General features: G+C 40.0%; 1 protein-coding gene across 3 annotated transcripts; it reads right to left on the minus strand.

Moving 5' to 3' along the window:
• Positions 1–260: 260 nt before the first annotated feature.
• STIL (STIL centriolar assembly protein) lies at positions 261–20,697 on the minus strand. 3 transcript variants are annotated; one of them, XM_054210440.1, is made up of 16 exons: positions 20,173–20,697; positions 18,960–19,067; positions 17,646–17,761; positions 17,348–17,535; positions 16,099–16,346; positions 15,219–15,302; positions 15,009–15,095; positions 13,200–13,347; positions 11,928–12,037; positions 10,977–11,091; positions 9,094–10,152; positions 7,715–7,880; positions 6,724–6,949; positions 4,573–4,765; positions 3,710–3,960; positions 261–1,812 (listed from the first exon to the last, which is right to left on the minus strand). In XM_054210440.1, the coding sequence occupies exons 1-16, from the start codon at positions 20,202–20,204 to the stop codon at positions 984–986; spliced, it is 3,960 nt and encodes a 1,319-aa protein (XP_054066415.1). In that variant the 5' UTR covers positions 20,205–20,697; the 3' UTR covers positions 261–983. The 3 variants fall into 3 exon arrangements, with proteins under 3 accessions (XP_054066415.1, XP_054066416.1, XP_054066417.1); XM_054210441.1 differs by having other exon boundaries at positions 18,960–19,530; XM_054210442.1 differs by lacking the exons at positions 15,009–15,095; positions 15,219–15,302; positions 16,099–16,346; ... (2 more) ...; positions 18,960–19,067; positions 20,173–20,697 and adding an exon at positions 14,884–14,999.
• Between the last annotated feature and the right edge of the window lie 71 nt (positions 20,698–20,768).

Consider the following 20,768-nt stretch of genomic DNA (forward strand, 5'->3'; position numbering starts at 1 on the left):
ATTCCTCAACTTCTGGAATATTATCATCACGGAGTGATCGAAAAGGGCTCTTTCTTTAACAGACTGTAGTGCTTCATCACAGAATATTTTATGTTAATACAGAACAAACTAAAAATCAATTATTTTTGCTTACCCCACTACCCAATACTGTAATTCTTGAAGAGTTCAGTAGCAAGTGACACCCTCACACTTCCAGTTAGCCATTCTAAACAATGGCTGGGAGGTGGCAAGTGTTCTAAATAAAGGCTACATCAGACAACTGAAGATTATTTTGTTTTTAATGTAATCTTTGACCTTTATGAGCAAAATGTACTTCTTAAATAAATAGAAAACATTCATTCAGAATTAAAAAAAAAAAGAAAAAAATGACAAAAGTTTTAAAAGTGCTAGTTTTTCCAATTTCATTCTGAGAGTTCATGATACAGAAAGTTATATGTGCCATTTTGGCTGAATTGAAAATAATTTTATGCAAAGTAAAGCCACAGTTGTATTTCCCTTCCCACCAGACACAACCCCCCCCCCCCGTAATCCAACCATTTCAGCAAATTTCTAGAAATTAGTGCTTTAGCTGTTACCCCTGCTCTGCCACACACAGTATCCATGGCTCACAGTTGGCACAAACGTGTAAAAGTCAGTGTTTTAAAAAAAAAGTCAAAAGAAGAACACTTAAATAAGCATCATTGTTAAAAGTATACTAAAAGTACATCTTGGGTTCAAGTTGATTCACCTTTTAGATACTTTAAAATCACGTCTAACTGTAAACAAAAGTGCACACACACTTCACTGCTGCTCAGCACTGACTCAACCAGGCATTTGGAGGTGGTTGTTCCTGACCTGGGCTGAAAACTCAGTTCTGCAAGTTTTACGTCAGTACGACAGAGTAACCTCCTCAAAGATAACTTAATCTCTGGTTTCCTGGAGTCTTTTATGGAGAGGTCCCTCTCAGATTTGGAACAGTGGTTGCCAGCCATCCCAGAGGATGTTCAGAACAACTTTGGCAACTGCCTGAGTTGTTTCACATCAAGAATGGTGCCAACAGAATTCATGCTGTTCGACTGGTTTAATCTTTCAAGGGCTGGAGTATGCAGATTTCCAGGGAAGACCTGAATATCTCCTTCGTCTTTCCTGCCAGGTTGTTCAGTGAATTCAACCCTCCCAGGTAACAATTTCGGTTTTGATTTTAACTCCTTTAAAATCTGAACTGAGTTGTCATCTGCTTGATCTGCTCTGGGAGGAAAACTTTCATTTGTAATATTTCTTAATACGGGGCTGTTTAATTCTGTTGGAGAAGCATTAGTAGTCAACTCTCTGCTGTGACTTTTTAGATGAACAGGAAGTCTTCCATCAATTCTTTTGGATAATTCAGTCCAGTGGTTGAAGCCATCCAACACAGGGGTACAGTTTTTGTCCAGCACTCTTTCATTTTTGACAGTGCCAGAATTGCCATCTTGAACCTGCAGTTCCTCTTCGTCTTCGCTGCTGTCATTGCCCTGAATCAGCCCATACCGCTTCATGTACTTCTTGGTTGCAAAAGACATATTGTTTGGTGAAATTAAGCTAAGACCCACCATGCTCTTGTCCGTATTTGTATGCAACAGGTCTTGCAAACAGAAATCTGCAGGAGGATTTTGGCCGGAACGGCTGAGAGAAAGTCGAGATAACTGATTTTCACTGAGATACTTGAGTGCTATAGCGTTTGCTTCCATGCTCAGATCAACAACATTAGGAGTTAAGCCACACATGCTGACATTGGCAAACGACATATAATTTAGTCCAGGAACCACTGCTTCAGGATTTATGCACGCTAAGATGCTGAAATAAAGCATCAAGAAGTTAGTTTAGCATTACAGGAAAAGTACGCATTTCACCATATAATCTGATCATTTAATTTTGCTCGCTGTACCAATTTCTCCTTCCTTCTGAACACCACAGCTCGGTCAGGCTGACCAGTGCCGAGGTCATACGTTCCACACATACTAAAAAGCAGCTCTCCAGCTACTCACACCAACAGTATCCAAACGCCGTGTTAGAGAATTGATGGTACTCCCTTCTGATTCAATGCTAACCACAACCCTCGTATGAAGAGGAGCCTGCCTCTAGCAGGTTTCAGAGCTGGTTTTGCTTTTAAAGCAGGTTTGAGCTCTCGGTCTATTCTCACCAGTAAATGTGACATTAATGTGTCTGATCCTAAGACTCTAGATGCTGCCATCCAACCCAAAATTTATTATCTAGATAGAAGATACAAGCCTGATGACAGAGACCAAGAACATCTCTTCCCCAATGCATGCCAATTCCATCCAGGCTTTTTACAGAAACTCTGACATAGAATCTGTTTCCAGAAGCCTGGAAGGTTCTACTTTCTGAAGGCATCCTTCAGTAAGGGAAATGCTCATTCTTTCTGTTGCTTGGTACACCAGTTTCTTGTATACATTAGGTGTTTAGTTTAAAGACTGAAAGGACAAGCTCTGGTACACTGGTAGTGGTTATAAACCACTGCATTTAGTACAAGCATCATATGCTAGTTCAAAAACCCAAACTCCTTGTGTTGAGGGTTAAGAGTCTTCCTATTTCACTGAGCACAGATTCTGAAGTTTGCCCAGAGAGAGTAAACTCCTGGCTCAGATGAACAACCACCAATTATGCTACGGAGTTGCACTGTTGTTTCCTTCTCTATTGAGGTGTAGACCTTTTCTCAGAATTATTTATCAGTCAGGAATGTGGCAGAAGGAAGAATCCCACCCCGCTCCCCAAGTTGGAAAAAAATAAAATTCCCAAGAATTCCGGTTTTGTCTTATGGGTTCACTTATTAGCATATTATTGACACTAAAAGAACACCGACAGACTCTCCAGCCAGGAAGGTAGTCCAGAAATTCCAGAAAAATGCCTGATAAAATTCAAGTGAAAAGGAGAGAAAAGAGCTTAGAAACTGTATGGTTGGAAACAGCTTTTGATACACAGCTGAAGACAAGATTAATTAGGAGACGGTTAGATTTTTTTTTTTTGTTTATCTAACAGTTATATACTAGTATCAAGATGACAATTAGGATGAAAATGAAGCTGTACCAGACAGTCAGCCTATGCCTAACCAGCTACATAAGTAAATTCTTGTGCCTCAAACACCTTCTTCAGAAATTACTTCTGCTCCTCCTTCTGTTTCAAGGCTGTTTCCCTCCCCAGCCACCCTGTTTCAAGTCAAAGCGCTCAAAATAACAAGCAATTAGGACAGAACCAGTTTTGATTACGTATCAAAGCCACAATAACAATTTCACTTGTACTGGTAAAGTGCAAGACAAGGGTTAAGAAGCAGTGAAAAAATATATAGCTGCTTAATGTTCAGCCTCCCGAGTCCAGTGTTTCTCTGGAATACTTTGACATAGCCCAAAGGATTCAAATCACTCAAGCAGTTTCGTTATTATTCTAGGGAATGGTGTGCTACTGCATGCACAATACTTTAAGAATCACCAGATGCTCTAACAGCTAGAGCTACTTGTGTTATATTTAAATAATCTGAGTTTTGCTAGCAGAGCTCTTAAACCTATCTGAAATACCCATAGCATGAGCCAGTGTTTCATCTTTGCAGAAAATGTGGATCAAGTTGCCAAACAAATCCCCAGTGGCAGCGAATACAGTCCCTTCTCTTTGCTTATTGAGACAATCTTCATTTTTGGTTGGATCTACAAATTACTACTCAAAACAACCAGTATTTTACCTGGCATTCTCCACTTTGTGTGTATTTTTCTTCTTTTTGCCAGGCGAGTCAATTGTCACTCCAAGACTCCTCAGTTGTTTGAGCGTAGCACTAATCACACTCTCTTTATCCACCACTCCTGTGTCAGTCTCTGAAGCCGTTTCTGTTCTATCAACATCCTGATACTTAGGGCCATCGCCATTAACAATTCCTGATTTTACAGGCAAGGGATCTTGCTCTTCTGAGGACTTTAAGAGGTGGTTTACTTGGCCCTATAGAAAAAGGGAGTGAGGAGAGACCACATGGACAAAAACACCATGACATGCAGGAGCTGTCGAAGATGAAAATCCTGGTTTACTCTTATGCAACTTATAATACAACTAGACGGGTTAACAGCTTATTCTGACAAAGCAGCCAAATTCAGATTCAGTTCAGATGCAATCACGTAAACTCACAGCAGTGTAGTCAAACACTGGAATATCTTACATTTCAAGCTTTCTGTAAGAGTCTGTCTGAATTTAACCACATCACATACTGATATTCTTCAAGATTAAAGTATATGCCCTTTAAGGGACTTGAAGGTAAAATGCTGTGCTATTTTAAAGGGCACTAATTTGGGAAGTTATCAACTGACATTATCTTTGAACTAAAGAATTACTTATTAGACAGTACTCCATGTATGCATGGAATAGTGAAGCACAGAATAACCACTTAAACCTTAAAAAAATGAAAACCCACAAACTTCGAACTTTTCTGTAGAGCACAACATGCGAACTTGAAAACCACACGCAGTTTTCATCCATGCCAATACCACACCATAACTACAACAGTGTGCCGTTTTCACTGTTGCATTCAGTGCAGAATATCAAATTTAAACGAATTACCAGTAAGTCCTGGTAAAGCTTCTGATCCTCTGACGGATGTCGAGGCAGCAACGAAGCGGGTGGCTCCGAGCTTTGCTCACTTGTTACCGCCACATGGTTGCTGGCTCCCTCTGTTGGTTCTTTCTGTAAAGACACACTAACACTTTCTTCCAAGGATGAACCACGAACAAGTACTTGGGAAACGTTTCCATTTCTGAAAGAGAACATGGAGATAGCTAGATGTTTCCTTGAAACAGAAAAAGCACAAGTACAACTACATGTGCCTTATCTTTTCACGAACATCAAAAGAGGAGAAAAATCCGAGTACTGGAAACAGATCCTAACATTTCTTGGTTTGTCTACTCCTTGAGGCTTTGCTCCTTTCTGCAGTCTTTTTCTTTCGGAAGTCATTTGAGGACTGAGGAAATACACCTCGCAGTGTGAAACTACAACAGCCTGACTAGTTTTTCAAATGATGATTTGAAAATGGCAATGGCTTCTCTGGTCTGGACTAGTCAAAACTCAATGGCACTCTACGACTTAACCTTAAAGCAGACGAAATTGAAGTTATTAAGAATCTGGAATTTGTCTTACGTTTTCAGCATTTTCATGGACACTTAAAAGCCTTTGGGACTAAGTTTCTTTCATATGTTCTGAAACATGACTTATTCAAAAAGGCGCTTTCACCAAGGTGAGTAACTAATAACAAGATTCCTCTGGTAGTTTAAGAACACTTTAAAAACTTCTCAAAGACACCACTACAAGTACACACATTCATAATGCACCCTGAGTATCGTGAACTGAGAACAAACACCTAGTTGAAATATTTCTCAATAGCAGGTGTGAAAGAGGAACCATAATCTATCCTGAGGTTTCCAGATAAAAAGCTTTAATATTCTAGAATGAGTTACAACGCAATGCTCTGCATCCCCTTCAGCCAGCTGGTGCGTGTGTCGCATAAACCTTTTGAGACCAGACATATCAATAGTACTATCATCCCAAGGAGTTCCTTAAGCGACCCTCCTCCCCTTCCCTGTTCCTCCTCAGGAGACAAGTGGAAGATAAGGGAATTTCAGAACTCAACTGATCAATTGCCTGTGTTGAAAGCGATAAGATTTAAATCACGTGACATACTAGATAGTCAATGTAGGTTATCAGTTACTGTTACACTAGCAATTATTCATCATTCCCCAAAATGTTCCCCTCCTCCTCAAAGAAATCTAGGTGATGCTCTACATTCTTACTGTAAGATACTTATACAGCAATTTTACAGGTTTATGAATCCAAGTTGAAGAGAACCTCAAGATGGCATCTCTCTAAAATACAATGTTCAAAAGGCAGATTTGAATCAGTAACACTTATGGTAGCAACAAATGTTTGCAGATAATACTTTAATAAAGGACTATGAATATTTAAGTTATAGCTTAATTATCATAATCTTTTCCAATATGATTATTTTAGAAACCTAATTTAACTGGAAGGGTATTTGTCCTCCTTTGGCTTTTCATACCTAGAGAATATTAGATCATTAAAAGCGCTAAACTGTTGAGCTATTCCCTGTGTAAAAATAACACCTACATAGATAATTAAAAATATTTTTAAATCACTTCCCAAATTAGTCTGAGATTAGTCATTGCACTATAAAGAACCTGAGCTTAAAAACAATTGAATTAGCAGCAGTGAAGTTGTACCTGCATTCACTACACAAAGTAGTTGGTGTAAAATGCAGAGGAATTCAGGGAAGTCGTATAATTGTAAACCCCTCATCCTTGGCCCCTCAGAATTGAAAGGGCTCTGAATGCTGACAAGGAAAAGCCACTGTAGGAAAACAACCGACTACATCAGCGTCCACTTTCTCCCTCAGGATTTAAGGTAAGGAAGGGAATGCTGCCAGCCCTGTACATGCTTTTCCAAGTTAAAGGCTTTTGCCATCAGCTGCTGCTGATAGGTGAGCTAGCTAAACGTGCATGACTGATAAATGCAGACTCTAAAGGCAACTGTTTCCATGAGCTGTACAATCCGAGGCATAATTAAAAAACAAAGACGGGAAGGAACACAACAAGTGAAGTCAGGTGACTATTTAGAATTCCTGGAAAAAAAAATTATGAAAGTATAACTTAATAAAGGCAGTTCAGCTTATTCTGTGAACACAAGATATTTCTGGTCACTTACTGGAGAGTGTTCTGATTAGTTCCTTCTTCCACAAGATGAATACTGTCTACAAAGCTGGGCATGTCAACCACCTTTAAGGAAGAAGCAATGCTTGTATTACTTGCATCTTGTTCAGCATTAATTGAAATACTTATGTCTTCCTTAGAAATCTCTTCATCCTCTTTTTTCCCTTGTGGTATGGAGTCATCTTGTTTTTCCGAGGTTGTATTCCAAAATAAGCTAGCACCTAGAAGAGAATTTACTCGTTTAAGGAAAGTCATTACTAACTTCTGAGACCCTTTGGCTTTGTAAAGCTAGAGGAATCATTTCCTCACATTCATTTTTTTTTTTTCACCACTTTAAAAGTTATTTAGGGTTTACAACAGATAAGAGTTGCCAAAACATCACTCAAGTCCTAGTTTCTTCCAAAGCATACTTGATGAAAATAAATGGTTGTATTAAAGCATACTAATGCACTGACCTTGAGCCAGTTTCAAAATTTCCTCCAGACTAACCACAATATTTCCATGGATTTTACAGGAACCAATACATTAATATGTAACTTTACAGACACAGCTGCCTAACTTGCTAAAATTAAAGCAAATACAGTCTCCTCTCCATGCATGTAAATGCACGGCTTGCAAAACCCATCAATAATATATTTAATAGAACACCAGATGGGACAGAAGGTATTACTTTTCAAAACAGTGTATTCATTCAAGAAAAGATGGGGATTTTTTCTTTCCATAAGGCACAATTTAAAAATAGAAGACCTTGCTAAAGCTATTGGAAAAATACTTCTTCCAGTGATGGCAATCACTGCCATTGCATCCCAAAGACAAAAGTAGCTCCAGCCTCAACTTGCAAACAACACCTGGAGAACTTAGCTTTTTTTGGTATCTACGTGCACGTTTGCCTATGTTCAGCATTTCTGCAAAACATTCCCTCCATGCCCAAACAAATCAAAGAAACATCCAGAAAAAGCGATGCCAGTCTCTTTTTAAAGCATTACCTGTGCTCACAGCAATGCTCACACTTTTCCTTGAGTGAGAACCCGGCAAGGGCTGTGTTTCCATAGAAACAACGTCCCCTTGCTTTTCTGGCTGCAGAGCATGGCTAGCTGCAGCTGCTTCAGAGGAACAAGCCTGACGAGCCTGTGCTTCCAATAAGCGTTGGATCTGTAACGGTTATCAGAAAGTTATAATTCATACAATAAAATATAAAGTACAATTGGCAAAAGCGAATTACTAAATTAGACTCCTCTAAGGTCTGGATTCAAATCCAGGCTGCATTGCCACAGAAGTCTGATAACCTTCCAGTTCTCAGCAGTGCACGCAGCATAAATCAATCCACCAATTCTGATGTTGGCAGAGCTAGCAAAGAAGAGGTTTTAAGCACGCTGGCAGAGCTACACCAAGACAACTTGAGTAAAGCCTATTTGCACTACACTTGTTGGAAGTATTCTCTGTCCCTTTCATTGATATACAAAGCCTATTACCGACTTACCAGTCAAGCATTTATATGCCAACTGTCCCTACACCATGCTAAACCAACTTTGTATTAATTACAAGCGCTTAAATGATAAAATTAAAGTTGCCCAGGCAATCTTCACTCCAGTATTTGCATCCACCCTGTTCACCGATTAGTTCACAGCTCATAGGGAAATATCATAACAGGGAAGGCAGCATTTCTGCAATAAGGTGAGGTTTCCCTCTCTCATGCACAAACCACGCTTTGAGAACTATATCTAAGGTATATTTCAGTTGTAACTTTACAATTTAAGCAGGAAAAATATGTATTGCGAGCAACCTTCCTATTCTTATCATTCATCACCAGCAGCAATATTTAAACTCTGGCTCTTCAGCCCCAAATCATACCCTGCAAAATACAGGGCCAGATGAAGTTTTCAAGGCAACAGCCTCAACAGCTCAGGAAGCTGCAGGCTTGAATGCGGGCAAAGCAACACACACGAACCTTCTGTGCTTCACCTGTATGCTTAAAATAATTCCAAAGTTTCCAGCCCATGCAGTAAGTTTTTTTACATATGCAAACATATATATATATATATATATGTATATAGGAAAGCATTTATACAGAAAGCATATCTGTTTGCATTGTAAAACAGCCTGCTAAAAGGGAAACCACGTTATAGAAATACAATAAAAATAAATGCAAAATTTAATTAGGCAAGAGTCAAATAGTTTTCATTTAAGGGACACCAATTAGCAGAGCTAATCAGGACGCCCCCCTCCATCCCCAAACTGCAGCTCCTATGACAGGCTCTCTTGTTCCAACAAGGACAGACAACAGTTAATTTAATTCCTTTGGCAGGGGAACTATCAAAGCATAATCACTAAGAGGGCAGAGCAGAAAGCTGCCATTTCCACAAACCTGAGCTTGAAGTAATTTGAGTTGTCTATCTTGTTCTGTAAGAACCCGGTATGCATCTGGAGATAATCCCATCATTCCATTATCTGATCCTGCTTTAGAAGTAGGCACATGCAAGCACGGTGAGTGGGCTGCACAAAACTGCGGACTAGAGGGGCTTGCACTTGAAGGCAGCCTTATTCCAGGCGATAAGCTATTGTCAAGACAAGAGTTCCCCATTTTCCCATGACATCTCACATTTATAGGGCTGCTTGTGGTATATCCTGGATTGCAGCAAATATTTGGACAAACGATATTTTGATGGAGCACGGCACACAGATTGTGTTGAACCATCTCTGATTGGATTTCCACTCCATGTTTGGGGCTCATTTTACCAATTCCTTGCCACGAGTTTATTGGATTGTATTGGAGGGAAGCAGGAAACTGACAGTTGCATGCACTGGCTGGACAGCAAGGTGGCACTTGAACCGGCATCTGCAGTTCTGGTGGTCTTCTGCAGCTCTGTGGTGAAAAAGCAGAGGTGTAGAGGACTGGCTGCGTAACAGCAGGAAGCTGCTTGGAAATGGGTATCGATGTTCTTCTAATTGGATGCTCCCCCTGCTGTGCCACTCCATCGGGATTTAATCCAAGTCTTTCTGGTGGCTTTCTGGGATGATGCACAGATGTATCCGGGGAAGGCCCACCACAGGGGGTTGAAGGAGAAGAAGATCCAGAACTTTTTCTTGATTGAGGGCACAGTTTCTTACAGTGCAACTGTTGCTGTAGTTGAGCTTGCTTTCCTCTGGAAGGCCTTGAAGTTGGAATTTTCTGGTTTAAATGGTTCGGTAATTGCCTCAAAGAGGGATCTCCCATATTAGCAGAAAAGTTTTGCTTGTCTTCAGAGTGCTGGGTGGGGTAATACGTAGATCCCAAGCACCCTTTCTTTTTATTAGGCTGATGTAGCGCTGAGGGTAGGCTTTTAGCATTTGAAGTCCCCATAGGTGTAGATGATTGTCCTGATTCTATGAAACTCCCATCCAAAACAAGTGACAGTTCAGGAACTGAAGGAAAGATCCTGGTAACCTGAAGGGACAATTACACAAACAAGTTTAAGATCATTTTAAAATTCTGTCTTTCAGCTCTTCACATGAAGAATTTCAAAGAAAATGTTTTCATTTAAAATCAGTGTATGACCATTATCAGCTCCAAACCAACTACACATTGAATACTTTTCTAAAGTTTGGAGAATCCAGATATAGAAAAAGCAGCAAGATCTCTAGGATCATTCTTAGAAGACAAAATTGCTTTCATATGGCATAAACACCCATGTCTACCAAATGAATGCTCCATGTCATCCCAGAGCGTATTTCAGAGTATGGATCTTTTCCCCCTCAAGAAGTGGGCTACATGTTCCCTCTTACTATTCTTGGACCCAGTAGAGAGGTGCAACAGAAAACATTTTATAATCCAAAACTGTCACATCCTTCTAGATGTATGCTGTATGAGGGCTGCTATTTCATCATATTTGTACATGATTCAGTAAAAAAGGACAGACCAGAAGATCTTGACTTCATTTACCTGGAAACGCGAAAGAAAGAGTTTGCTGCCTCCATCTTTGCCTCAGATACCACAGCTTTTCCATTTAATGGTATCAACACTCCCAAAGTAGAACCTACTACCCCTATACCAAAATCCTAGCGTATACAGGAACTAAAGTGCCTATAATCCTGGAAAAAAAGCAGGTTAACTGCAGCAGGAGTTGCAACTCTTGGTCTATTTCTTCAGTTCTGTCTTCCCTTGCTAGCACTTTGAGACAGAAGCTTTATACTCTCCAGTCCCCTTACAATGAGTTTTGCTGCTCTAAGTGTCACATCTGAGATGCCTAGAACAATTATTTACTTAGTTACCTGTTGACTCACTGGGTGAGGACTTGGAATTGGTCTGGGGGATAAATCTTCCTCTTCTACACCAGAGTCGTGATCACTTGCTGACAACTTCCTGGGTGAGCAGCCTTGGGAAGGACTAAAACCAACATAAATCAAACTAAAAACTTTTGCTTGTCAGATTTGGCAGCAGTAACATGAATCTTCATGTTTTTCACTGTGTCATCTACAGTGCAATATCAGCATCATTTTTTCAAGAAGCAGTTGCTATACATCTCCTCCCCGGTTAGCTAGGGAGATCACACAGCAAGCAGTTCTAAGATCAGACAGTGAAAATGCAAATGCTGCTTTTGGGCAAGAAGATACGAACCCTCCCTCCCAACACCCTCAGACATACACACCTTTCAAGTGTCGTTCTAACAGTAAAGCACTGATTTATAGTAGAAAGATAGAGTGTGCTACAGTAAAGACTGTAACTTTGCTTAAAGGAAAATAAAGGCCATCTTATAGTCATAGATAAAAAAATTGATGGATACGTCAAGCTCTTAAATATCTCTAAGTTTCAACCTATCCAGGTCTTGCAGTTCTGAAAAGTCAGAAGGAAAAAGGAATTTTCACCAACTTAAGTAGATTTCAATTAGAGATTTGCTTCAAAGGACAGATCTCACAGAAAGCTTAATACAGTGAACTAGACTCCATCAGTAAGGAAGCCTTTTTAGAACCATCCACTGTATAAATTACAACCACCAGTATCAAGAGTAGAACTACAAGTAGTTTCTCTTGGAATATGGTCAGCTTGACTGTCTTACTTGAAGACTATTAAGTCTAGGAATAAACAAAAGCACATACACAGATTTTAACGTGAGAGGATCACTGTATGCACAGCTAAACTGACAACTGGCACAGCAGAAGTCAGAAAAACTTCATCCAAGAAATATTTAACTTCTGCGTATAAATGACATCTGAAAGATTTACCTTCTCATAGGAAGCGTCTTGCAAACTCTGCTGAAGAACTCAGTTTCTGCATTTTGGTTTTCTGCACTCAACTCAAAGTGGATAGGGTTCTTGTCTGAAGGTTCGACATTCTGGAATGAAATTTTTTGTATTTGTGAAGCATGAAACTTTCAACTTTTAATCACTGAGGTACTACTCCCAGAGAAATCACTTTAAGGAGGTTTATATCTAATTATTTGCTGCTTGTCCTCTACTTTCAATTCTCAATTCTTTCACCACTACAAGGAGGCAGGCAACTTCCTTTCCTGTTTAACACTGCTCCCCCTGGTACTCTAAAGTAGTTGGCCTAATTATAGCCACAAGCAGATGCTTCCTTGCTGCAACTGCTTAGACACTCTTCCACAAGCCTTCACCACTATAGGAAACAGCAACTGCAAGTTCTGGAGACAACCGAAGTGAGCCTCTGTTATTAAGAGCTTTGTCATCTTCAGAAAGCCAAGCTCTACCTAGGCTAAAGGTGGAAGGCACCCCAGAACCGAGAAATTTAGTTGGAAACAGGACACACGTTACACTAGCTGCTTCTCTACCAGAGCACAGAAGCACGTATCAAGCAGAGTAACAATTCAACTTCAGGTTCTGCACAAGTCTAGGAAAACACATAAGAAACTGAGATTTCCTACAATTTCCTCAAACCTTATTAGTTATCTCCCAGACACTGTATCATCAAAGATGAAACTCATCTTTCAAAGAGTTACCCTGCACAAAGATAAAATTGTTCCCGCTTTGGTACTGTAGCACAGCAAGAGATCTGCAGATTAGTAACCACTGAATTCCCTCTTGCATTCAACTTCAAGCAAAGCACAAATTACCTAGCTTTGCTCTCCAGAAAGCACTGATATGCACCACCCAAGCAGTTGTCAGATGTGTCCTGCATGCACAGAGCATACCAGACTAACAAACGCTTTAGGAAATCAGAATCTCTGCTCATAAAGCCAAAAGGTCACTAGTAAGAAGGAGCACTAACCAAGTCCAACACAGCACACTACATTTTAAAAGACAGATTCTTAATGCTATTAGAAAAGCAAGCAGTTGCTGACTTTGGAGGTCATCTCTCAAATCGAGAGACAAACTCTGAATTTACAGTAATCGCTGTAAAAAGGTAGCTTTATAGAGCTACATAATTTTCAAACACTGCAGTTCCATTTGGGTCACATTATAGCGACTCCTCCTTAAAGTACTTACAGTGTAAGTACTTTAAAGTACCATGATGTAGTAGGAGACCAAGCCACTTACTTTGAAGAGGTGTACTGTTTCATTGCAAGTTAATATCTGAAACCCTAGTTCAGTCTGTCCACTGCATGGAACGCACTCATAAAATTCTGGCTCCTTGTGTGTCAATGAATAAAGCACAATAAGAAAACTCCCAGATTCCGAAAAAACCCTAGAATAGAAAAAAAAAACCCAAACACATCTTAAAAAAAATTAAGAAACAGGAAGAAGGCCTCTACTTTCTCAATATACTGAGCAAACTACCACACAGTTTAGCAAACTGGTGAATCACTGCATTTTGAGTGGTACTAAGCAGATGGACTTATGGCTGATGCCACATGCAAGAATCAAAGCAAAGTAGAGAAATTGGAATAATTAATTTACTTTCTAGTTCAAACCTTTAGGATCACTTAGTACTTTAAATGAATTCCAGGAAGACTTCAATCATACCATAGAAGAAAACATCTGTAAAAATGATATTGTAGTTTTTTGATAATTCAGTTGGAGAGGTATTATAAAGACACTCAGTGTTCCAGTTATTCCTAAGTATTCCAAAAATGCTCACTAGCAAACAGATTTTTTTTGAAGAAGAAGAAAAATGATATTGAAGTTTTTTCTACAGGTTAAGAACAGTGAGTAACAACAGTCAAGATTTAACACAAAAGATCAGGATCATGAAAATAACGTGCATTTCCAGAAGAAGTTAGCACTACTTTCAGAACAATTTTTCTTTTTATAGCGTTCGTAATGCGCTTGTTTGGGGAGGAGAGAGTGGGGTGTTTGTTTGTTGTTGGGGTTTTTTTTAGAGTAGGATATGTGATAAAGAAAGCACTAGAAAGATGCTTGAAAAACACATTCACATACAACTTTAAAATTATACTTACAATTTAAGAGTTAAAATTGTATGATGCACAGATTAAGCGGTTAGTCTGCAGAGGTTAATTCTGTTTGCATGGTTCATCAAATCTGCCTAATCCACTTCCAAGATGGAATCGGTGAAAGTTAATGAGAGTCAAGCATCTAACTTGCCTATCTAATAATCTAATTGGGCTCTTATCTGTATTTGGGCATATTTAAATCATTAAGGGAAAAAAGCCTATTCTGTAATTACAGACACATCTGTTCACCAAATGTGGTTTTATTTCATAATTTAAAAGGAAGTGTGGTCGAGCAGAAGAAATTGTTATGCATACAGCGTATTTTAAAGTTTCATTTATCTGAAGAATAGTTTTAAACTATAAACACCTGAACTCCCTCCCAGCTTTCATATAAATAGAACTTAGCAAATGTTACAAGTGAAAATATGTAGAGAATGAGGAATTATTATCTACTAACACCACAATAAAAAAAAATAAATCAGAATGCAAAAGCTATGAAAACAGAATATTCAGCAGGAAGTCACAACAAGACAGTATTTTAGCTTTAAATCAATACGATTCAATATGTTGGTCAGATGCAATCAGGGAGAAAGCCTATGTCAACGAAAACACCCATAAAAAAATTCAAAACCAAAACCCCACCACTGTTTAAACTAGCATTTTCTGCTTGCTTGTCCTTATTTAAACTAAAATGCAGTGACCTTAATGATATTAATATTTACCCTCTTCTGCCTTTGAGATATCAGGCCAGCTTTCTAACACTTCAGTCATAGAAAATTTGTGAGAGAGAAGCCAAAACCAGAAAGAACGACTAAAACAGACAGCCCCACCTCTTATATAAATCACAGAATTCCCTCAAATATGTTTGAATGGAGCCCATGTAGCCACGCATTTCTGCGGAATGCATTTTTAGGCAGCCAATAGCTTCTATGTTTTGTAGATGGAAGTGACTTGCCTTTCTTGAATTGAAGAACTGAATAAATATCGCAAGCAACAGGCCCAGACTTGAGGACTACAGATATGAGTAACTCCACTCAGCCAACTAAAAGTAAGAAGAAATATCCAATTAGAGCCAGTTCCATTACCAAGTTTCCACTATGAAATCCCTCAAATACATCTCAATCAGTATGTGTATTAATCTGTACAAACAGAGCCAAACACTTACACTCCAACTAATGGCAAAGTATAAGCCTTGGGATCAGACTCAAGCAGCAAAAGCAATTTTCGTGTCTGGTCCATAGTAAGATAGCTGAAACAAAGCAGAAGTTGGGGTTTTTTTTTAGCATTTTGGAAGTCAAGTCTTTCAGAAAAATCATTAAGAGACAAATACAAGTTTAGAAAATACTGTAAGAAACAAGTTTGGGAAAAAAAAATGAAAACCATTCTTCCTCCACACTAACAGCAGTTCCTCAGCTTATCATCCTCTCCCTGTGTATGAAGGAATTATCAAAGACCATATTTGCTTACTATTATGGTAGTCACAAGTCGTCCAGTATTGCAAGTCATGTTAAATTTGAAGAGTAACTTTCAGGGATGCATTCACAAGGTCCAAATAAAATGACATTCACTTGCTTCAAATTATTTCTCTGTTTGACCCTTAGTTCATCCTACTAAATTAGCTATCAGTCAGAATGATGATTTCACAATACCATCTTATAAGCATGATTAGCAGAAAAAGCTTTGATTCCCATTCACCTGATTTTCATTCTTGAGCCAGCACTGATATTGTTTAAAAAGCTGGATGCTCTTTATATTTATTATGTTAACTAGAGTTGTGTGTCCCTGCCCCAGTAGGAAGATCCTTCTACTGAAGTCAAAAGCAAAAACTATACCTGCTAAACCAGTTACTATTTTTGCCCTACTCCATTTCCTGTTTCTCGTTAATAATGTTTTAAATTCTTCCAAGTCCAAGAAGCTGTTATTTTTATGACCGTTATTTTACTAAAAAGCAAAGCACTGGTTGAGATCTCGCCTTCCTACCTGCTTTAGGAAATGCAACAAACTGCCAGGCAACTTTAATCGCTTTAGCATAACGCTTCACTCACCCACATTTATAAGTTCCTTGAACTTGTGCAATATTCATAGGGCTATTCAAATTTCTTGCTAGGGCCGTGGGAATAATCGGGACAGACTTCACGGGGGTGTATTCCAAGATATTTGCTGCGGTAATAGAAGCCCAGTAAAAATTAAAATGTAGATTATCCAGGTTTTCTGTGAAAACAATGTGAGCTCTAACAGTGAGCAGTTTAGAAAGATCCAGTGATTCTTTACTGCACAGACTGTGCTGCAGACCCTAGAAGTAAGGGAAAGAGAAAAAAGTTAAATACACAAAAATTGTCTTCATATGACTACCATGATTCAAGTTGTATTACACTAGGAACTCAGATCACTCATCACAGCTACTGTTGCAGCACACACTGTAAAAAAAGCTGTTAACCCAGGTCTCCAAAGTTCATGGCAGTACTGAATATAATCAATAATGTAAAATACACTTGAAATTAAGCTGTGCATATCTTAGCATTGCTTTTTGATGTATTCAAAAACTTGGGGTTACTTAAATTGTATAAAAATTAATAAAATGACAAGCAACTAGAAGGCTCAAGGTGATCTACCAAAGTTTTTTTACATGCATTCAAGAAATTTGTATTTTAACATCTAGATATATCGTGATGAGAAAGTTTATACACGAAGTAAGCATTATTTTTATTACAAAATACACACAAATACTACAGGCAAACATTTCCAGGAACAGAAGGTGTATTTACTAGATTATACATCTACAGCAGAGCACAAAAGCAACAGACACACATTTCAGCTATAACTGCTAACCTACATAGACTTTACATGCTTTCTTGCAAGTCACTTGCTTAGTACTACTTTTTAATCAACAATTGCATAAATACTGCAAATAATTTGTGATAGATTTGAAAGAAAAAGCTGTTTTTTCTTGTTGAAGTAAGTTAATTGCAATCACTGTTGTCATGCTGGGTTTGGTGGTCAGACCAGCTAAAAAACTTTGGTCAGACAGCAAGATTTTAGTCCGAGATTAAAGACTGTGTGATCCTTAAACACCTGTGAAGGCTAACTGACTTGAACAGTTTCTGATATATTTTTCCATGACGCTCGATCAGCTCATTTCAGATAACCAACTAACCAAGAGTCTTCCTTCAGCCACAGCTTTGCTGTGTTTGAAATCAATGGTGGCTGGAAATCAAGCCCTGTGCATAGTTCAATGTCCTGCCTAGAAGACAATTTATTGTTTAAGAGACCCAAAAGTTGCCAAGGGCTGCTTACCTTGAAAGCCAAGCTGATATCTTCAGCACTGTGCACTATAATATTATCTGAAGAAGGTCCCCAGGTACTAACTGTACATGGAATCAAAAAGTCTCCAGGAAGAGACGCAGTTGGAATTTTGCCCGATCCACCAGCAACTTCTCGACCAGGATCAAAGCGGTCTATTGTTAGCATTATGCCTTCCCCAGCTTTAAAATAAATAAATAAGGTTAGAATCCAAGCACAACTCAGGCTCCTTGATAATGGCTTACTCAACCAACCAAACAACATTTTCTGTCACCCTGATGTTTAAAGTTACCTTCATCTACCGCAAGAGTTCCAAGTAAAAAACAGGATAATAATTTCTTTTCATTCTGCTTAGCATGGCGATAGGCAAGTCGCAAGGTTTTCTCCATCATAGATAACTTTGGGTTTCTAAAAGGAGACAATAAGCAAGTTTAAGACCTAGATTATTTTTAATGCTTTTTTAAAAAAGTATTCATTATATTCCAATAGCTTCCACATTTTTTGTCCTTTAAAAAGAAAATATACAGAAAGAGCCTCCAAAGAGCCAGTGGAGGCCCCTCTGAGCTGTATATAAGGGCTGTCCACACTTATATGCACACGTACGCATATACTTGCTCATATACTTGCTTTAATAACTACAGTAAGATTTTTATAACATCAATAGAATAACTACCCAGTTAAGTAATAAGGATCAATTTTTACCCTCCATTTGTTTTACAAGTCAGGTTTAGAACACCCTGCCCTAGAAATTCACAAGTGCTTCAAATTTGCCTCCATACTCATTCTAAACAAAAAAACATCAGAACTTTTTTGCATTTTAATCCACATTCCTGAAGCAAGCAAGAGACTTAGTTTTAAGTTTTACTTGAAGCACTCTATCTGTATCCAGTTTATAAAAAATATTTTTTTCTTTGTAAATATTTAGAGACAAAGAAAAACACATTAAAGAAAACTACAAGTATGCAATTACTTTTACACTTTTCCATATGGGAAGAAAACTGAATGGGACTGTAAGTTACTTTAGACGGAGGCACCTCCAACCCACTTGACTGTGATACACCACAGAAAGGGAAACTCTCAAATCTTTCCAATGAAAATCCCTATACGCTTACAATGAACACACCGGTTGCTTCTTTTTCCTTTGTGCTTTGTCATACACGGAATCACAGAACCTTCAGAGTTGGAAGGGACCTCTAGAGATCATCTAGTCCAACTCCCCTGCTAGAGCAGGATTGCCTAAACCACATCCCTCAGGGCTGCATCCAGGCGGGTCTTGAAAATCTCCAGAGAAGGGGACTCCACAACCTCCCTGGGCAGCCTGTTCCAGTGCTCTGTCACCCTCAAAGTAAAGAAGTTTTTCCGTGTATTTGAACGGAACTTCCTATGTTCTAGCTTGTGCCCATTGCCCCTTGTCCTGTCGCTGGGAACCATTGAAAAGAGCCTGGCTCCGTCCTCCTTAAACCCACCCTTTAGGTACTTGTAAACATTAATCAGGTCCCCCCTCAACCTTCTCTTAACACTAGACTCTAAAGATAAAATGAGGCTTGGAATCATATAAATCTTAATTTATTTTAACCTTTGGCTGCTTAGAACAGGTTATCCATACCTGTAATAGGTGATGTGTGAGCCAATGACATCACCCATAGGCACTGGGTCCCAAAGCGCGCACTTCGCCAGAGGGAAACTGAAAGGGACCATCCTTTCAGAAACAAATCTGGGAAGAGTATAGAGATAAGAAAGGAAAATTGATTAAGCTCATTACTTTCAAACAGCATTTATAAGAATGAACAAAGGAGTAACGTTGTAAGAAAAATAAGAGGATACATAAACTGTTGGTATTTTTTTTTCAATTCCAGGCCAAAGAAGCAGAAACTTTGTCGTATGAAATTGTCAAGGATATGAACTACAAAGTCAACACAAAACTGTCTTTTTCCACCTGACAGTTCCTTCATGTAATCTTGGAAGATGTGTAGGCCAAAATAAAAGTCTGCAGATAAAGCTCAAGAAAAACCTGCTCTGGGTATATTGTAGGAAAGGAAAAAGTTATCAATCATTAGACATTCCCATGGCACACAGAATTCGTGATTTAGCAAACTTAACTTTAGATCAGCTTCCACGAGCCCTGTTTCAGTCACTTTTTAAAGTCAGCATTCAATCCTCTTAAGTTTTGAAGACTTCTGAAATAAAGCCTTGACTTAAGTCAGACAATATAGTGCAAAATTTGCAATTAGACTTCAGAGGCATGAAGAAATTAGTATGTAAACTTGTTTACATAAGCAGGATTACATTTTTTAAGAATTGCCTAAACCAAGTATACTAAGAAAAATACAAAACATTTGACAGTCCACGTCATTTGCCAAATATCTCAACACTTTTTAACAAATAAACAAGAACTTCCTTTGTAGGTATTTGGAGCCTCAAACTTTAGCAAGGTGCTTTCTTTGTATTTCCTTAAGTTGCCAGGAAAGAACTTTCCGTTTTTTTAAGGTGGTCCTGTAAGAAACTCACCAACCTCTCGTGTTCCCAGCGACAGTTAATTGATTGCCATTAAAAGCTAAACGCCCATCCAAGTAAGTCCTAATTAAGGCTTGTGAAAGGGGAAACTTTTTTAAAGCCGCAGTTTTCATTCGGTTTTGGCAAGCAGGGATCATAAACACAACCCCACAGCTCTTTATAGCCAGAGCCGCACTGGCAGAGCGGCATCGGCCCCAGCCTGTGCCCCGACGGGCCGGCGGGCGATGCATCACCTCCCCCCCGACCCTCCCCTCGCTACCGAGGGTACACCAGACCCTCCCAGGGGCGTTTCCCCAACGGGGTACCTCAGATCCGAGCCGGGCAGAAGGGGGTCCATGAGGGGCGGCCGCAGCTCTGCCCCCTCCTCTTCTCCCTGCCGGAGGGCACCAGCCTGAGGCAGCGCCCAGGCGCAGGGCCTGCCCGCCACAGCCCCTCCCTCAGCCGGCCACCTGGAGGGGGTCTGCCGGCGTCCTCAAGGGAGGAGGGGAGCGGACAGTACCACCCCTTCCCCAAGGCCTAACGACCGCCGGGAGGCACCAGGAACCGCCTCGCCTCCCGCCGCGGCGGGACACGACCCGCTCCACAGCGTCCCGCCCCGCTCCGGCGCCTTCCTCGGCTCACCACCGACCCCCCGCCTCGTTCCCCGCGGCCGACGGCCGCCGGCCAATCAGAAGGCACAACCGGCCTCGATCCCGCCCCCGCTGCCTGCTCCGACCCAATGGGTGCGCTGTGGTGGTGGTGGGGAACGCTCGACCAATCACAGCGCACCCCGGGGGAAACCAACCGCCAGCGCGCGCGCAGGGGGTTTAAAAACGCCGGCGGGGCCTCACAAACGGTCCGCGGGAGGGCGGGGAACGCGCAGGCGCAGTAGGGCTCGGCGGGGTTGCCATGGCAACGCCCC

Source organism: Rissa tridactyla, chromosome 8, assembly GCF_028500815.1.
Source record: "Rissa tridactyla isolate bRisTri1 chromosome 8, bRisTri1.patW.cur.20221130, whole genome shotgun sequence".
In the NCBI taxonomy this organism is placed as follows: Eukaryota; Metazoa; Chordata; class Aves; order Charadriiformes; family Laridae; genus Rissa; species Rissa tridactyla.